The sequence below is a fragment of the Choloepus didactylus genome, chromosome 2, assembly GCF_015220235.1.
Source record: "Choloepus didactylus isolate mChoDid1 chromosome 2, mChoDid1.pri, whole genome shotgun sequence".
NCBI lineage: Eukaryota > Metazoa > Chordata > Mammalia > Pilosa > Megalonychidae > Choloepus > Choloepus didactylus.
In genome coordinates this window covers 28,669,714-28,688,584 of record NC_051308.1, presented here as the reverse complement: position 1 = coordinate 28,688,584, position 18,871 = coordinate 28,669,714, and the positions used below count along the sequence as shown (strand labels likewise).

The following is an 18,871-nucleotide window of genomic DNA, read 5'->3' as shown; positions in this document are numbered from 1 at the left end:
CTCCCCTTTGTCTCGTCTATGGATGGATGAGTAGAAAAGTGGGGGAAGGAAAAAAAAGGGCACCCAATGTTCTTTTTTGTTTTAATTGTTCTTTTTCACTTTAATTTTTATTCCTATTGTTCTTGTGTGTGTGGTGGTGAAAATGTCAAAAGATTAATTTTCGTGATGAATGCACAACTATATAATGTTGAATTATATAGTTGAATGTACGCTTTGTTTTGTATGACTTCATGGTATGTGAATATATCTCAATAAAATCAATTAAAAAAAAAGAATAATCTGAAGACTGAAAGTGTGATTAGCTATGTTCTTGAGCTGAAAATAAAGTTGCAGAACAATTGTCTGGAGGGAAACATTTATTCTGTGGTATATTATTTTCTAGTCAGTTTTGGTTGTAAAGCTTTTTGGTGAGTTGTACATTTAAGTGTTCCACTATGATTAAGCAAGCATATACATTCCTCTGTCTTCTCATATACATGCAGGTTCAAAGACTGGCACGTTGATGGATATTAAAGCAATTATTATTTTTTTAATGCAATTTTACTGAAATATATTCACAAACCATATAATGCATCCAAAGTATACAATCATTGGCATACAATGTCATCATATAGTTGTGCATTCATCACCACAATCAATTTTAAAATGTTTTCATTACTCCAAAATGAAGAAAAAAATAAAAAAATACCCAAACCATCCCATACCTCTCATGCCCCCCTATTATTTATATGTATTTTTTATCTTCATTTTATTACTCATCTGCCTATACATTGGATAAAGGGAGTGTCAGTCACAAGGTTTTTACAATCACATGGTCACATGGTAAAAGCTATATAGTTATAGAGTCAGCATCAAGAATCAAGTCTACTGGATTGCAGTTCAACAGATTCAGGTATGTCCTATCTATTCTAATACACTAGAAACTAAAAAGGAATCTCTGTAATGCATAAGAATAACCTTCTGAATAACCACTTGACTCTATTTGAAATCTCAGCCACTGAAACTTTATTTTGTTAAATTTCTTTCCCCCCTTTTGGTCAAGAAGGCATTCTCAATCCCACAATGCCAGAGCCAGGCTCATCCCCGGGTGTCATGTCCCACATTGCTAGGGAGACTTACACCCTTGGGAGTCATGCCCCACGTCAGGGGAAGGTAGTGAGTTTATTTAAAGCAATTATTTTTACTTGAAAGCAGTATGATGTTTTTGGATCCTGCATTGGAAGTTAGGAAACAAGGTTCTTTGCCTCTAATTAATTTGCTCACTGATGTTGAGGTAGTCAGTTAACTTCTTGTGGGCCTCAGTTTCCTTGTTTATTAAATAGTGGGTTAGTATAGTGCTATCCCTTGCCAAGGTATTTCTCAGCTCCAAAATCTTATCATTTTGTTATTTATTCAACTAAAAAATCCTTATTGAGTGCTTCCCACAGGCCAGGCCCTGTGCCACTAGGTGCAGTAAAAAAGAAAGACACATGGAAGATAAACATATCAATCAATGGAATATAATTGAGAGCCCAAAAATAAACACATACATCTGTGGATAATTGATTTTTGACAAGAATATTGAGAACAAACAATGGGAAAGAATATTCTTTTCACAAAATGATTCTGGGACAATTGGATATCCATATACAAGATAATGAATTTGAACCCCTACCTCACACTATATCCAGAATGAACTCTCAGTGGGTCAAAGACCTAAATGTAAGAGGTAAACCTATGAAATTCTTAGAGAGACATGTAGATGTAAATCTTAATGTCCTTGAATTAAGCAGTGGTTTATTAACTTGACACCAAAACACAAGCAAACAAAGAAAAAAAGATAAATTGGACTTCAAATTAAAAACCTTTTGTGTAAAAGGACACTACCAAGAGAATGAAAATACAACCCACAGAATGGGAGAAAATATTTGCAAATCATGTATCTGATAAGGATTTAGTATCCAGAATATATAGAGAGAACTCATACAACTCAACAATACAAAGACAGATAACCCAATTAAAAACTGGGCAAACAATGGACATTTCCCCAAAGAAGATATGCAAATGGCCAATAATACATGAAAAGATGCTCAGTATCATTAGCTATCAGGAAAATGCAAATTAAAATCACAATGAGATACTGCTTCACACTCATTAGGATGACGGTAATCAAAATAACAGATAAAAGCAAGTATTGGTGAGTGTGCCAGTTTGAATGTATTGTGTCCCCCAAATGCCATTATCTTTGATGTAGTCTTGTGGAGCAGACGTTTTGGTGCTGATTAGATTTGCTTGGAATGTGCCCCACCCAGCTGTGGGTGATGACTCTGATGAGATATTCCCATGGAGGCGTGGCCCCACCCATTCAGGGTGGGCCTTGTTGAGTGGAGCCATATAAATGAGCAGACTCAGAAGGAACTTGGTGTAGCTGTGAGTGATGTTTTGAAGAGGAGCAAGCTTGCTAGAGAGGAATGTCCTGGGAGAAAGCCGTTTTGAAACCAGAACTTTGGAGCACACGCCAGCCACGTGCCTTCCCAGCTAACAGGTTTTCCGGACGCCATTGGCCATCCTCCAGTGAAGGTATCCGATTACTGATGTGTTACCTTGGACACTTTATGGCCTTAAGACTGTAACTGTGTAGCCAGATAAACCCCCTTTTATAAAAGCCAGTCCATCTCTGGTGTTTTGCATTCTGCAGCATTAGCAAACTAGAACAGTGAGGATGTAAAGAAATTTGAACCCCCATACACTGCTGGTGGGATTGTAATATGGTGCAGCTGCTTTTGTTAAACAGTTTGGCATTTTCTCAAAAAGTTAAACATTGAGTTACCATGTGACCCAGCAATTCCACTCCTAGGACCCCAACAGAATTGAAAACATGTTAGTACAAAAACTTGTACATGAATTTTCATAGCAGCATTATAGATAATTGCCAAAATGTGGAAACAATCCAAATGTCCCATCAACTGTTAATTGGATAAAAATATAGTATATCCATAAAATGGAGTATTATTCAGCCAGTAATGAAATACTGATAAGGTGCTTCTTCGTAAATAAATCTTAAAAACATATGCTAAGTGAAAGAACTCAGATACAAAAAGCCACATATTGTATGATTCCATTTATATGAAATGTCCAGGATAGGTAAATCCACAGAAGCAGAAAGAAGATTAGTGTTTGTAAGGGGTAGGAAGGTCAAGGGTATGACTGCTAATGGCTTTGGGGTTTCTTTGTGGGGTGATAAAAATGTGTTGGAATTAGTAATGATAGTTGCTAAAATGAATGGTTTATGATAGATTTAGAAGTGCGTTCTGGGAGAGAATACAGTAAGCCATTCTGTACTTCTCTGTGGGGTTAAGGGCAGACTCTGGGGATAAGTAGTATTTAAATGAAAACCTGAAGAATGAATTGGCATTATTCAGGTGAAAAGAGTGGTAGTAATGGAAATGAGGAAAGAAGGAAGACTATATTAAACAGCTTAAGCCAATTTCAGCTATAACGGATAAGCTCCTACCTGCCACTATGTAAGATTGTCAGACACTTTTTCCCTTAAGTGATTTGTCTGTTCCCTGGAGGACCAAAGCAATATAATAATGTTTATTATAAAAATTTGTATATCCAAGCTTCTGAGGAAGACAGGGCATTTATTTTTTATAATTTGATTCTAAGTATTTTTAAATTTCTGTGTATGTCATTTTATAGTTGTTTTTTTTTTCTGGTTTTCATGAAACAAGCTAAAATTTAGAAGTTGTTCATGCTAGACTTTTTTCTCCCCTCTGTTTTATAAAGCATGTTTCCAACCTTTCATTCTATAGATTTCTTCTGTGTTCTTTCTTTCTGACAGTTTGAGGTTAAGTTCAGATTCTTGTAAACATTATTTACTGTGGAGTTAAGATAAACTGAAATATTTATTTCTATTTGCTGTTAATTAATAAAAAAGATATTTTATTAAGGAAAAAATGTCAAACATGTACAGAAGTAGAGAAAATGGTATAGTTAACTCCCATGTAGCCATCACCAGCTTCAAAAATTTTCAACTCATGGCCAATCTTATTTTATCTATATATTCACCTACTACTCCTTTATTCCTGGATAATTTTAAAAGCAAATCTCAGATATCGTATCATGCCATATATATGTCATTTATCTCTAAATGACAAGAATTATTATTTTTTAAACATATACCATTGAGTGTTTTTTAATTTGGAAGTTTTTTCTTATGAAAACAAATTATTAAAAAATGATATCTTTTATTGGAAATGAATACTTTGTTACTCTTATACTTTATTGACTTACTCATTTTTTCTGATAAATGGTATGGTTGATGTTATGAGAATGTGATACATGTATTAATTTTTTAAACTCATCATTGTGATTAATTATGTTTAAGTAGAACTTAAAGGTAGAACCCTTTTCCACAACTAATAATTATCTCCTTTTATCATATTCAGTGCCTTTACTCTGTTTTGCCTTCAAATGTGCATGTATAATTTAATACTATTGATTACTTACTCCTTACTGAAACACGTTTCCCTTGACTGCCTTGACATTTCGCTTTCTTGGTTCATCCCTATGTTTGAGTACGTTTTTACTGACACGTTTTCTTTTGATACCCACAAAATGTGACTATATCCCATATTACTCTGTTCTTGGGCCTCCTCTGCCCTCTATGTAAACTCTTAGGGAGCTTTTCTGCTTTCATGATTACAAATCCTATCTGTATATCAGAATCCCAGATGTTTATTAAACTCTTGAATGAATGAACCTCTTGAGTGTTCTAGTTGAATATTGAAAACATTACCAGATCTTCAAAACTGAATCCCTCTTCTTCCTGATTAATATTGATTACACTTCAGTATTCCTTTACTGACAAATCAATAGATGACTTCTTCAAATCAGACTGGACATTTTTGTGATTTCATCTTCTTTCAGTCCCATCTGTACGTACTATTACTTAATATTGTTAATTCTTCCTTCAAAATATGGCACTTATTTGTATTTTCATTATTCCTGCCAATTCTAAACATTTTTTTTTTTCTCTAGGAAACTTTTCCTAGCTACTTCTAGGCTCAGCTCAGTGCCCTTCTCTGATCCCACTATCCCCAAGCATTTCCACAGTCAAGATGATGTTTTTACGCATCTCCCCCTCATTAGAATACAAACTCTTCTACAGTTCTGCAAAATACAAATTGAGTTTTATTCATGCTTTCTGTCATAGTACGTGAAACATTGTAATATTCATTAAATGTTAATTGAATTGAACTGAACTGCTAATGTCTGCCTGTAATCCTGTAATACCTTCCTTGTCCTTCATTTGCCATCTATCCTGTATAATCTTAACCCTTTGAGAATCTACTGAAAGCAAGAGTCTTCATGCAAGTACCCTGTGTATTTCCATCATTGAATTTATTGTGATCCAAAACTATTATTTATTTTCTTTTTCATTGTTGTCTTTCCCATGGAATGTACCGTGGGGACCCTGTCAGTCTTATTCATTTTTATGTCCTTTAATATAACCCTATTCACAGTAGGACCTTAGTAAACATTTAGTGAATAAATGAATGGGCATCTCCCCCCAGTTACAGAGGAATGCATATATACACAATGTAAATAATTTCACAACAATTATGAGTCTGCTCTGTTGCTACAACACTGATCTTTCTAAAACAATACTTTTATCAATGAAAAATCCAGTCAAACCCCTTCTTGCCAGGCTTATAAGTTCTGGGAATACAAAGGTAATAACATCATTCCTGCTTTTTTATGGAATTCAGGAATAAAGAGGAAGAAATGCATATGTCTCCTTGGAGAGGTCAAGGAAACCTTCTTAGAGAACAACCGATATCCTTTTCAGCTTAAAAATTCTATAATTCAAAGTTGCCGTTTCTTTAGCATTAGACTTGGGTAGCTGCAAGAAAAGACTGAAGACTGATAGCTACTTGGCTGTTTCTGAGGCTGCCCTCTTTCTTATTTACTTGGAATTTAAATCTAATTCCTTACCAGATAGAGATATTTTCAGATTACCCATTATTTTGTTAGCTCACATAACTGAAAGGACAATTCAATAGTGATTTATATGGCTTTACTGAAGCTAGTGCAGGCTTTTATTGTTTGTGGATTATGTTTTGTTTGGTTAAGGAAGAAATCAGGAGACATTAGTACTTAACATTACTAATAAACTACTTAATTCTTAATTTACTTATATTTATTCCCTGTTTTCTTCCCACTAAAATGTAAGCTCCATGAGAGTAGAGATTTTTGTATGTTTTGTTCATTGCTCAATAAATATTTGTTGAGTGAATTCTTAGGACGTCATTGGTAGCTTTAAGAGAGTAATTTAAATAAAGTAGTGGAGTTTACATGGTTGAACATAGTTTACATTGTTGAAGACAGCTTGGGATGGAGATTTTACATTAGACTGGAATCATTTTCGCTTTTCTTTTGAATAGGTTGGTGGTAAAGAGGATATTTATGAAAATTCTGTTCTTAGTCACTTTTGTTTCTTTCCACTGCTAGTAGCTTTTAAAGTCTTTAAAAATTAACATGTCCTGCCTAAAATTTTGCCCAAGAGTCTATTCCTGAATGCCTCTTTGATGTTCAGATGTAGCCCTCCCTCTAGATAAGCCAACTTGGCAGGTGAAATCCCTGCCCTCCCCACTATGTGGAATCTGACACCTAAGGGAGTAAATCTGCCTGGCAACATGGAATATGACTCCCGGGGAGGAATGTAGGCTGGCATCGTGGGATGGAGAACATCTCCTTGACCAAAAGGGGGATGTGAAAGGAAATGAAATAAGCTTCATTGGCAGAGAAATTCCAAAAGTAGCCGAGAGGTCATTCTGGTGGGCACCCTTCCACACAATATAGACAACCCTTTTTAGGTTCTAATGACTTGGAATAGCTAAAGCAGTAAATACCTGAAACTATCGAACTGCAACCCAGAACCCTTGAATCTTGAAGACGATTGTATAAAAATGTAGCTTATGAGGGGTGACAATGTGATTGGGAAAGCCATATGGACCACACTCCCTTTTGTCCAGTCTATGGATGGATGAGTAGAAAAATGGGTGCAAAAAAAAGGCACCCAGTGTTCTTTTTTACTTTAATTGTTCTTTTTCACTTTAATTTTCATTCTTATTATTTTTGTATGTATGTGGTAATGAAAATGTTCAAATATTAATTTTGTTGATGAATGTGCAACTATATAATGGTACTGTGAACAATTAAATGTATGCTTTGTATGACTGCATGGTATGTGAATATATCTCAATAAAATGGAATTTAAAAAAATTAACATGTCCCCTTAGCTTTCTGTTTTTAACTTTAAATAAGTTTTATAATCAAGTTATTTTATTTATTATCTTGAGTCATGACCTCAACTTCTTACAACTTTTTAGATTTTTAGAGAGAATGAAAATTTTAGGTATTTTTTTTCATTTTAGCCTAAATGCAGCCATGGAATGATATATCAGAAAATGGTTTTTAGACCTTAGATTAACTTTTTTTTAAGATTAATAAGCACATGTGTTCCAGAAGTAAATATGTGTAAATGACTTTACATTATTCAAAATTTTAGAATTAGACATCTGTCTAATGAATGCTCTTCTAAATGTTGCTAAATGATTAATAGTAATTAAAAGGTTAAATATAAGCTGAAGAAAGCTTTGAATTTTTAAATGTTTGCAACAGCTAGTAATCTGACTGATGCAGACGTTTTTGTCAAAGTTGAAAAAGTTAGAGCTAATTAATTTCTTGGGAGACATATGATGAAATTGTAGGTGTGATAACATATTTGAGTAACATATGGTAGTTATGGGGCACCTTTCTAATGACTGAGCAGCCAGTTAAATATAGACTTTTTGGGTCTTTTTTCTTTCATTACTATTCTTTGTTAATCTGTATTTTTAAACTAATTTTTTTTAGAGGTCAGTGTTCAGTACTCAACGATGTATTTAAAGTGTTAGCATGAACATATAATTCCATTCTAAATAGGCATAAATTTCATTGCAAAATGAATAAATTTTCATTTCTTAAAAATACAGCCAGTTAATTTTTTCCCTCATCATATGCATTATATTATGCTTGTATGATTAAATAAATTAAATGTGTAAGGAATTGTACTTAGTATTTGAAATTGTTTTAGTCATGTTACCCTAGATTGAGGACCAGAAAATGTTATGTGATAATTACCTTTGATACACAACAAAGGTATATAGTTATATAGATGTAGTTATATATTTTAAAATTTACTTTTTTTTTCTCTCATAAGCATTCACTATTTGCATTGACTAATTTGACTAAAGTCACTTTTCCTCTATAGAATTACAGTCTTATTTCCCGAATATTGCTTGATTACAACAGCAGATTAAAAATGGGTTAAATTATTTTTACATCAGTCTAATATTAAAATAGCATCTGGCATTTTGTAGAGGAAATTTTGAGTTAAGATTTTTGCAATTTAAAGTGGTGGTTTATAGTTTATGTCTTCATTTTTTTAAAGATTGGACTTTTCCCAGAATTTATATGTTTGTAATCTGGTGCATAAAGCTATAGTTTTCTGTCTGTTATGCAAAAATATCCACAGTGAAATAAGAATTCAAGAGTAAAATATTTTCTTTTGTGCTGCAGAGCCAGCCACTGGAGGGTGTTCAAGTTAACTTCTCTAATTCTTAGCATTCTGCAGATTAGATCATTGAAGTAAAGTAAGTGAAGGCTGTGCATGTACAGGGTCTGAAATTAAATCAAAACAAAAGGTGGTATTTGTCCCTAAAATTGAAATAAACTGAAAGGCAATTTAATTGTAAACATTCAAGGAAAAATGATAGGTAAATTATGGAATTATTAAGCAGGTAACTGTAACATTCCTTTGGTTTCTACTTTAAAGCACTACTCAGAATATTATCCATATACAGTTATGAGGTTCTAGCAAGTCTAAAAACTTCCAAATTCATTTACTAAACTGTTCAATATCACAATAATTATTTTCATTTGAATTTCAATATCTTACAAAGAATTTTGATGGGGGCATCTGTTCTAGGAATCTTTTATTACTCTAAATTTGTGGCAGAACTTTCCCTATCAAATGACAAGCTTTTAGCCGATGGTGGTAAACACAAATATCCATTAGTGGCTGCTGGAATGTTTTTTCCCAGGTGGTCTCTGAACTTAAGCCTCAAGTTAAATAATAAAGGTGAATTTTTAAGTGATTCATAATAAAGCACTGGTTTCTCATTCATTTAATAAAATTCATAAAATTTGGATTAATACCTAATTGTAAACGCTCAGTTTAAAAAAATATCAGGATTCCTTGAATAGTTTACTGGTTTGAAAAATGACTTTAGGAGTTTCTCCTGGAGCTATAACTTTAAATAATTTAACTGGTAAGGTTGTTATAATGATTAGAATCTCCAGAAATGAAATCCTTGAATAGGCTGTTTATTCATTTTTAAAACTTAACGGGAGTTTCAATAGAATGAAATGATTTAGAAATTGACAGATTGCTTTTAGTTTATTAATTATCAGCAATAATAAACTTTAAATTGGGTCATTTTTATTTATTGAAGTAATAAGCTGTGTAATTCTGTGTCATTGGTAGGCAGTATTTAATGAAGAATATTTAATAATTTTTCATTTAGTAGGAAAATCTGGTATTTGATTTGATTTCATAGCTGAGTAATTGCACTTATAAACAGCATTTTAAAAATTTCCTAAGTTGTTAAACTGTTTTCTATTCAGAATCGTCTGTCTTTATGTCATAAAGTAAGCAAGTGACAGATACCAGATCTATAAGCCAACATTAAAATTTACTGTAAAATACTTGGCCCCAGTCTTGAAAGCTATGACTTATTCTAGAAATATTTCTGGAACAGTGAGCAAATGATTTTTGGAAGATTAGAAGATTTACATTTTAAATACATTGTCAGTAATCTTTACCTTGCCATGCATAATTTGCATTCCCAGATGTGCTAAGGTAAATATTTTAACCATTCATGTTATCTTAAGTTATTTTCTGAAATTTTACTTACATAAATCTTGCAGGGTGAAAAGAAGGTTGTGAGTGAAAGTATATTAATGGTTTTATTAATAGTATGGGAAACAGTCCGTTTTGTGGAGCATGATCTACTCTGTCACATAGAAACATTTTTTTGGATGCTTTCATTGCCATCTGTAGAAGGTGGATCAGTGATTATACAGCAGTCAGATAAAAAAGATAATTTTGACATCTTTCCTTCCCTTAATACCTTGCTTTCTGTAAAACTGTGTGTTAGCTTGATCCAAATCATTACAAAGGAGTTTCAAAGGGGAGAGGTTAATAACCATATAGAATGAATTTGTTGTCTATGATTTTTTTTTTGTATTTTCTGTTCATAAAAAATTTTAAGAACAGATGATCAGCAATTTTAGCCTGAGAATGAATGGTTCCTTTTTGCCTCTAGAAATGAAAGATTAATTTTAATAAACATATTTTAAATCTATCCATTTCACATTTTTTAGTCATTAAATACATGCCAAAAACTTCTCAGAAATTCAGAATTTACTATGAAGATAGTAAACTAATTTTTCAGAAATTTGGGGCAACTGTTGTGCTTTATTCATTTATAATTGCCAGGTATCTTGATAAAAATCTGTTATTTTGACTTTTAGAAATTATCCGAGCATCATAATTATGTATGGGTTATTGGATTTGGATTAGTTATCAGTTGTTGAGCCAAGAAGAGATTTCAGGATAGAGGAGCCCAAATACTATGCATTTTTGCTTCAACAACAAAATATGTATTTTTTAAAATGCATGTATATTATATTCCTTAAAATATATTCGTATTATTTTCCCTAAAAATTTTAATGTCTTTAAGTTAACTAATATTTCTTCCATGCCATCCCATCGTGTCTCTTTGTGCACATATAGTCTTGTCTTCTCTTAGACATAAATGTTCTCTCCTGACTTTTGTGGCGATCACTTACCTAGTTTTATTATAGTTTTATCATATCTATATCCCTAAACAATCCAGAATGTTCCTTGTGTTTAAAATTTAAATAAATTGGGTTAATACTTTATATATTCGTGTCTTTCATTCATTATTATGTTTGTAAGATTCATCCCTGATGGGTGTAGCTTTAGTTCATTAATTTTCATTGCTGTATAGTATTCCATTGTAGGAATAGACCACAACTTATTTATCCATTCTACTGTAGGTGGACATTTGAGTTGTTTCTAGTTTTTTGTTATTACTACCAATGCTGCTGTTAACTTTCGTATACATGTCTCTTGGTGCATATGTGCCTGCATTTCTCTAGGAGTTTACATCCAGAAGTGTAATTAGCAGTGAGTCATAGGGGACGTATATTGTCAACTTTACTAGATAATTACAAACTGTTCTCCAGAGTGGCTGTACCAATTTAAGTTTTTACCAGTAGTGTTTGTCCTACGGCCTCTCATACCTTTAGTATTGCCAGATTCTTATTTTTGCCAGTTGGGTGGGTGTGTGGTAATATCTTTTGATGATTTTAATTTGTAATTCTCTGATTGCTAACAAGGTTAAATATTTTATCACATTAGCCATCCCTTCATTTCTTCTTATGTCTAGGATCTGTTATCTGGGATCTTTTTTCTTTTTTTTTTCTGAAGTATATTCTTTAGAATTTCCTTCAATATGGCTGCCTGGTGGCAAATTCTTTCAGTTTTTATTTGTGTGAAAATGTAAGGATTTGCCTACATTCTTGAAGGATATTATTACTAAGTAGAGAATTCTAGACTGGGGTTTATTTTCTCTTAGTTATTGAAGATATTCTTATGTCTTTGAGCTTCTACTATTCCATTGGGATACTAGCTGTCAATGTAGCTGTTGCTTTTTTCTCTAGCTGCTTTTAAGATTTTTCTTTGTTTTATGCCTAGGTGTGGGCTTCTTTTCATTTATCCTGGCTTGGTATTCATTAGCTATCTAGAAGATATAGATTGATTTCTTTCATTATTGAAAGAAAATGCTTACCCATTCAACTCTTCACATATTTCCTCTGACCTGTTATCTCTCTGATCTTCTACAATGCCAGTTGAAAATTTGTGACAGTTTCCAAATGTGTACTCTATGTATCTTATTTCCTTTCTGTTTTCCATCTTGTTGTCTTTTTTATGATTCATTCTAGGTAGTTTGTTCTGACAGTCTCCCATTCACAAGTCTTCCTTACTGATATCTAATATGATATTAAACTTGTCTTTTGGGTAATTTTTGTTCATTGTATTTTTCAGTTCTAGAGTTTCTATTTGTTTCTCATTCAAATTAGCAATGTAATTTTTTGTAATTTTGTATTTCACTGATGAATTTTTCAAGTTTGGCTTTTATCTCCTTGAACAGAGTAAGCTTAGTTAGTTGGTTAATTATCAGACTGTGTAGAATTTTAGAATCTGAAGTCCCTGTAGATCTGTTTCTGTGATTTCTTGTTTCTGTTGGTTCTTTTTCTGATGTCTTGGCTTATCATGTGCTAGTTATAAATATGTATTAGACATTACGTTTGAAAATTATTTGTAGAAATATGGAGCCTTGAATAACATTATCTTCTCCCAGAAAGGATTTTGTTTTCTATTTGCCAGTTGCCTTTGAGGCAATAGCAGTCCAGGAGCACCTTAATCCTAGTTCAAAGCCTGAGGTTTCCTGGGCTATTCAGATGACATGAAGCCAGGCTACAGATATTTAGAATCCAAAATCTGGGTACTAGATATATTCATTGTATTCGGTTATCATTGTTTTTAGGCCCTGTCAGTGAACAGAATTAGGAAATTTATATAGGATCTATACATTTACATTTGTGTTAATTTCTGTACCTATATATTGAAAACTGAGTATATACCAACATCTCAATTCGTTTGTAACACTATCGGTTCATTCATTCTAGCTTCCTCCTTTCTATATTTGTAACTTCTAGTGAGAAACTTGGCTCCAGTTATCCTCAATATATTATTTGCTTGATCAACCTCCCACTGTATAATGACTCTCCCAATCATGGCTGGCCACTACTCCCTGCAACTACAGTCTTCAGTTGAGCTCTGTTTCCTAACCCCACCTCCCCAGCACATTCAGATTCCTACCTCCTCTGTCCATGCTTGATGATTTAAGGAAGAAAAGAAGTGCACACCTTCACCTTTTAATGCATACTTCGGAATTTTATAGACCCAAACTTTGAGCTTTTAGGTGAAATTGCTTTATTGTAGTAGTTCTTTTAGTGTGTTAGTAACTTTCCACTTTTGATGAGGTCCAGGATAGGTTAAGATATATGTCAAAATAAACAGGGTTCTTTTCCTTGTAGAACAGGGTTTTCTCATTCTTGGTACTATTGACATGTATTTTGAACCAGAGAATTCTTTAATTCTGTCATGGGAGGCTATCCTGTGTATTGTAAGATGTTTAGCAGCATCCCAGGCTTCAGCTTACTAGATGCCAGTAGCACTTCTCCCATCTCCCCTACTCCCACCAACCCCTGCAGTTTTTACTGTCAGAAATGTCTCCAGACATTGCTAAAGGCCTTGAAGGGTGGGGTGGAGGTGGGGACAAAATCATATCTGGTTGAGAACCACTGCTTAAAATGAAATTACAGATACAGGTATTAAACAGGTAATTATTCAAATAAATATATATATTATCAATTGTGATAAATGCTAGGTTAGAAAAGCACGGAGAGCCATGAGGCAGTGTAGCCCAGAATTGAGTTTAAACAGATACAAAGTTTTTATTGAGTACATGTTATGTACTTCATGAGAGAAAATAAAAGAAACTTAAGACATGGTCCTTCACTTTAAGGATAGGCTGACCATGTAATTTATCATTCAAACCAGGACACATTTGAGAGTGAAAAAGTTACACTGTTAATAACTAAGCTGGGACAGTAGATGGAAGTGAGACAAATTCTGCGTGAGGACTATCATAGTCTACTTCCATGCTTCCATAATTACTCAGGGAAGAAGATCAGCATGAAATATAGAGACTAATTCAAGACAGTATGTAAATTGTTGAACTGTTTGATGCTATTACTGAGGGGTTTCATTGTAATTTTTCCATCTTGCTTTGTAGAAGGTTTCATGGTGAAAGATGGAATTCTAGTTCTTCAGCTTAGTTTTTCAGGTTCTCTCTAACATGTCTCAACCACTTCTATTCATTTATTACATTCTACTGTTTAACCTCCTCTTACCCTCTTGAAGAGTTTGAACTCGATGCAGCAGGCAATAGACAACTACTGGGGAGTCTTGGTGAGAAATATTACATGATGAAATGGTTCCATCTCCTGGAAGAAAACATCTTTTATATACCAATCTTGACTTTATCAACTATGGGTGACAAACAACTATCAGGTATGTATACTTAAAGAAAACTTCTTCAATTAAGTCAAGTATCTCGAGCCCTCTTGTCAAAAACAGATTTCCTAGGATCATTCATACACATAAATGGAAAATGTTGCTCTATTTCTCTTGTTATTTTTAGGGACAATTATGAAAATACTAGGAGATTTTGAGGGTCTCTATGTTTAAAAAAAAAAGGAAGGGGTGAAACTTTAAAATGCCATAAAGCTTACTACTTTCAGGTCAGGGCTGACCTGCTTATGTAGGAAATTTCTGCATCAAAATAAATTTCTTCATATTCCTTGATTTGCTTTTGTAAATGTTATGTTTATTTTAATTTCTAATACTACTTAAAACCCTGTAAGTTACATGTTTATTTAAATTAGTAGTCATACTATTTAAGATTTTAAATTACCTTTTAAAAAGTTTAGGTATGTCCTTTCACTTATTCCTGTGAATCAGTTTGCAGTCTTCTTATTGCATGGTTGACATCAGATGGTGGTGGAGGGAAGATTGTAAAATTGAAAATATGGGACATTTTGGGAAATTAAGGCACATCAAGATGGTATAACTTAATGGAGGAAGCATGAAGGCCTTGAAACTGCTATATATGACAGCAGGATATGGGAGAAAAGTATGTATTAGAAAATGGAGGAATTATGCCAAAGGTACACTTGTCCATTTTAAACATTTGCTAAGGGTCAGTTTTGTGCCTGGAAAGGAGGATGAAAACTTGAACTGTTTTCCCTTCCTATTACCATTCTAAGGACCCAGATTTTAGGCTGGTTTAGCTAGTACTGACTAGTACTATTTAACTGAGTTAAATAGACTTTTGTGAAGATAACCTCAAGTTCAACAACTATTTATAGCATTGTTCTTTGGAACAAAGTATCCAGAGTACCCAAAAGTTACTACTGAAATTTTAGAGCAAAGACCACTCGTAAGTCAGAGGGCTACTGTTAGTTAAAAGTGTGTGTTAGTTAACATTTTAATACTCTATCAAGTGTGAAAAAATAAGATAAAAAGTTGAAAATATCAAATCTAAGACTTGTATGTGATTGAAATGGGGTTGTTTTAGAAAATTAAATTGATCTATTTTAGGGAAAAATTAATTTAGCAAACCTGTTGTGTGAAAATGAGGTAATGAACGTGAACAGTACATAATTTCTGTAACATTTATAGCATTAACCGTAAAAAAAGCTGAATTAGTGTCATCAAATACAAAGAATGTTCATTTCAGAATCAAACCTGTTTGGAAAGCACTGCTCATGGTTACTATAAAACATTTCAGTACTATTTAAGATTGTTATGCCATATCACTTTAATAGATACATCTTTCAGATGCTTATATATTTGATTTGAACTGTCATATTTTTTGTATTTTCCAGTATTGAATAGATTTTTAAAAAATCTTAGTTATAGATGTTCCTTTTACCCAGTGTTTTTTGGTTTTGTACCAAAAGTAAAGAAACTCTCAAGTACGTTAAGTAATAAAGAGAGCTCTCCCAGTGAGCACTGGAACATTGTTTCTGATCCTGAGCCCAGCTTTAGCCCTGGCTCAGCAGTTGACTGTGATTAGCTAGCCAGACTTCTATAGGTTCCCTCACATTTCTCTGGAGTGTAAGAGTTTTGGTTAGATGAGATACCAGTATGAATAGCAGATTGTCTAATTAAAGTGGTCCTAGGCAGTTGTAGGCCACAGAGCTGAAGTTACTGGAGGCCAGTAACTTCCTGAAACCCCCTTAATACCTAAGAACTCAGCCTTGAATAAGTGTCTAGGTTCTGCTTTCCTGTTTCTGTTTCTTTTTCCTTTTTTTTCTCCCTAACTGCCTTGTTACTCTGTGGGCTGGGTCTTGTTTTACCCCTTCCATTGTTGTGGTTTGCTAAAGCTGCCATAATGCAATATATCAGAAATGGATTGGCTTTTAACAGTGGGGCTTTATTAAGTTACAAGTTACAATTCTAAGGCCGTGAAAATGTCCAAATTAAGCCATCATCAAGAAGATACTTTCTCTGAAGAAAGTATGCTGGCATCTGGGATTCCTCTGTCAGATAGCAAGACACATGGCTGGCCTCTGCTGGTCTTTTGCTCCTGGGTTTCATTGCTTTCAGCTTCTGATTACTGTGGCTTTCTCTCTTGAGTGTCTGTGGGTTCTCTCTTGGCACCTCCAGGATGTTTCTCTGTCAGCTCTCTCTAAAGTCTTTGCCTTTTGTCCTCTCACAAAGGGCTCCAGTAAAGGATTAAGACACACATTGAATGGGCTGGGTCACATTTCAGTTGAAGTAACCTAATCAAAAGGTCCCACCTACAATAGGTCTGTACCCACATGAATGGATTGAAAGAACATGGTCTCTTCTGGGGTATGTAACAACTCTGAACTACCACACCCATGCATGTCTCAGATTTTTTTCTTTAGAAAAGGGCCTATTAAGCAATAAATGTTTCTCTTCTGATTTACATTTCTCAATCTGAATACCCAAGTACCTCCCAGGTCAAAGTCCTCCTCTCCCTGGACTAGATTTGCCAAAAAGACCCTTCTAAACAGGGCCATGTAGCAGAATGTTTTGACTCTTTCCTCACTAGACTGAAGGGGTAAAGAAAACAACAAAACAAAAATGTTTGGGATTGAATCATGTCTCCAGTAAAAGGCATATTCAGGTCCCAACCCTGGTCCTGTGGGTGTGAGCCCATTTGTAAATAAGACCTTTGAAGATGTTGTTAGTTAAGATGTGTGTGGGCACACTGAGTGATGGTGGGCCTTAATCCAATATGGCTGAAGTCCTTATAAGCAAAGGAAATTGGACACAAGGAAAGAAACCTTAGGGAGTAGCCAGAAGCTGGAAGTCAGCAGAATCTAGAAGAGAAAGGATAAGATGCCACCATGTGCACTGCCATGTGACAGAAAAGCCAAGGACCAAGGATTGCTGCAGCCAGCCCCAAATGCAACGGTCTTCAGGGAGATAGCATTGTTTTCTGACGTCTTGATTGTAGACTACTAGGCTCAAAACTGTGAGCCAATAAATTCCTATTGTTTGAGCCAACCCCATTGTATGATATTTATTTTTTAGCAGCTTGGAAAGGAAAACTAATAAAGAATTTATTTTTAAAGATGAATATGGCATCCTCCCCGCAAAGGAAACAATAGAGTATACCACATAGATAAAATTTAGATACAGTTGAATTTCTTATGAGATTACTCATTTAAACTTTCTTGATACTTAAATTCAAATCCAAAGCATTTGGCGAGAGTGTCCACTTCATTTATCATTGCCTTGGATATACTTTAAACAGTTGGAATTGGTCTACAAATTAGTTTTTTTTCTTTTTTTTTATAGTCTCTAGTTTGCATTGATTGTGTTTTCCCCCCAGTGACACCCTATTTTTTAACATCTTGCAATGTTGATATTCATTTGTTCTCCCTTGTGTAAAAACGTATTTGTACCTTTTATCACAATCGTTGGGCACCCTGGGTTTCACTGATTTATACAGTCCCAGTCTTCATCTTTCTGCTTTCCTTCTGGTGTCCCACGTGCTCTTAACCTTCCTCTTTCAGCCATACTCACAGTCATCTTTGTTCAGTGTGTGCCAGTTTGAATGTATTATGTCCCCCAAACGCCATTATCTTTGATGAAATCTTGTGTGGGCAGATGTATCAGTTTTGATTAGATTGTGATTCTTTGAGTGTTTCCATGGAGATGTGCCACACCCAACTGTGGGTGATGACTCTAATTGGATAATTTCCATGGAGGCATGGTCCCACCCATTTAGGGTGGGCCTTGATCAGTGCAGACATATAAATGAGATGACAAACAGAAGGAACTCAGTGCAGCTGAGAGTGACATTTTGTAGAGGAGCTACAGCCAAGAGGGACACTTTGAAGAAAGCACAGGAGCTGCAGATGAGAGACGGTTTGAAGACAGCCATTGAAAGCAGACTCTTGCTCTGGAGAAGCTATGAGAGGACAAAATACCCCAAGTGCAACTAAGAGTGACATTTTTGAGGAACTGCAGCCTAGAGAGGAACGTCCTGGGAGAAAGCCATGTTGAAACCAGAACTTTGAAGCAGACGCCAGCTACGTGCCTTCCCAGCTAACAGAGGTTTTCCGGACACCATTTGCCATCCTCCAGTGAAGGTACCTGATTGCTAATGTGTTACCTTGGACACTTTATGACCTTAAGACTGTAACTGTGTAACCAAATGTTCTAGTTTGCTAATGCTGCAGAATGCAAAACACCAGAGATGGATAGGCTTTTATAAAATGGGGGTTTATTTCACTACACAGTTACAGTCTTAAGGCCACGAAACGTCCAAGGTAACACATCAGTAATCGGGTACCTTCACTGGAGATGGCAAATGGCGTCCGGAAAACCTCTGTTAGCTGGGAAGGCACGTGGCTGGCGTCTGCTCCAAAGTTCTGGTTTCAAAATGGCTTTCTCCCAGGACATTCCTCTCTAGCAAGCTTGCTCTTCTTCAAAACGTCACTCACAGCTGCACTCCGTTCAGTCTCTTTGAGTCCGCATGTTTTATATAGCTCCACTGATCAAGGCCCACCCTGAATGGGTGGG

The 18,871-nt window shown here is 34.6% G+C and overlaps 1 protein-coding gene across 6 annotated transcripts in view; it reads left to right on the top strand.

Annotated features, from left to right (window-relative positions):
• Positions 1-18,871, top strand: part of AKT3 (AKT serine/threonine kinase 3) — a 413,894-nt gene that overhangs the window by 73,274 nt on the left and 321,749 nt on the right. Inside the window, exon 3 of one of the 6 annotated variants that reach the window (XM_037822269.1) lies at positions 14,168-14,317. The exons of 2 other annotated variants lie outside the window; for them this stretch is intronic. In XM_037822269.1, the coding sequence (XP_037678197.1) occupies positions 14,168-14,317 (150 nt within the window). Of the gene's footprint in view, positions 1-14,167; positions 14,318-18,871 lie in introns of those variants that run through there. 3 more of the 6 variants (XM_037822281.1, XM_037822290.1, XM_037822299.1) reach the window with 3 other exon arrangements.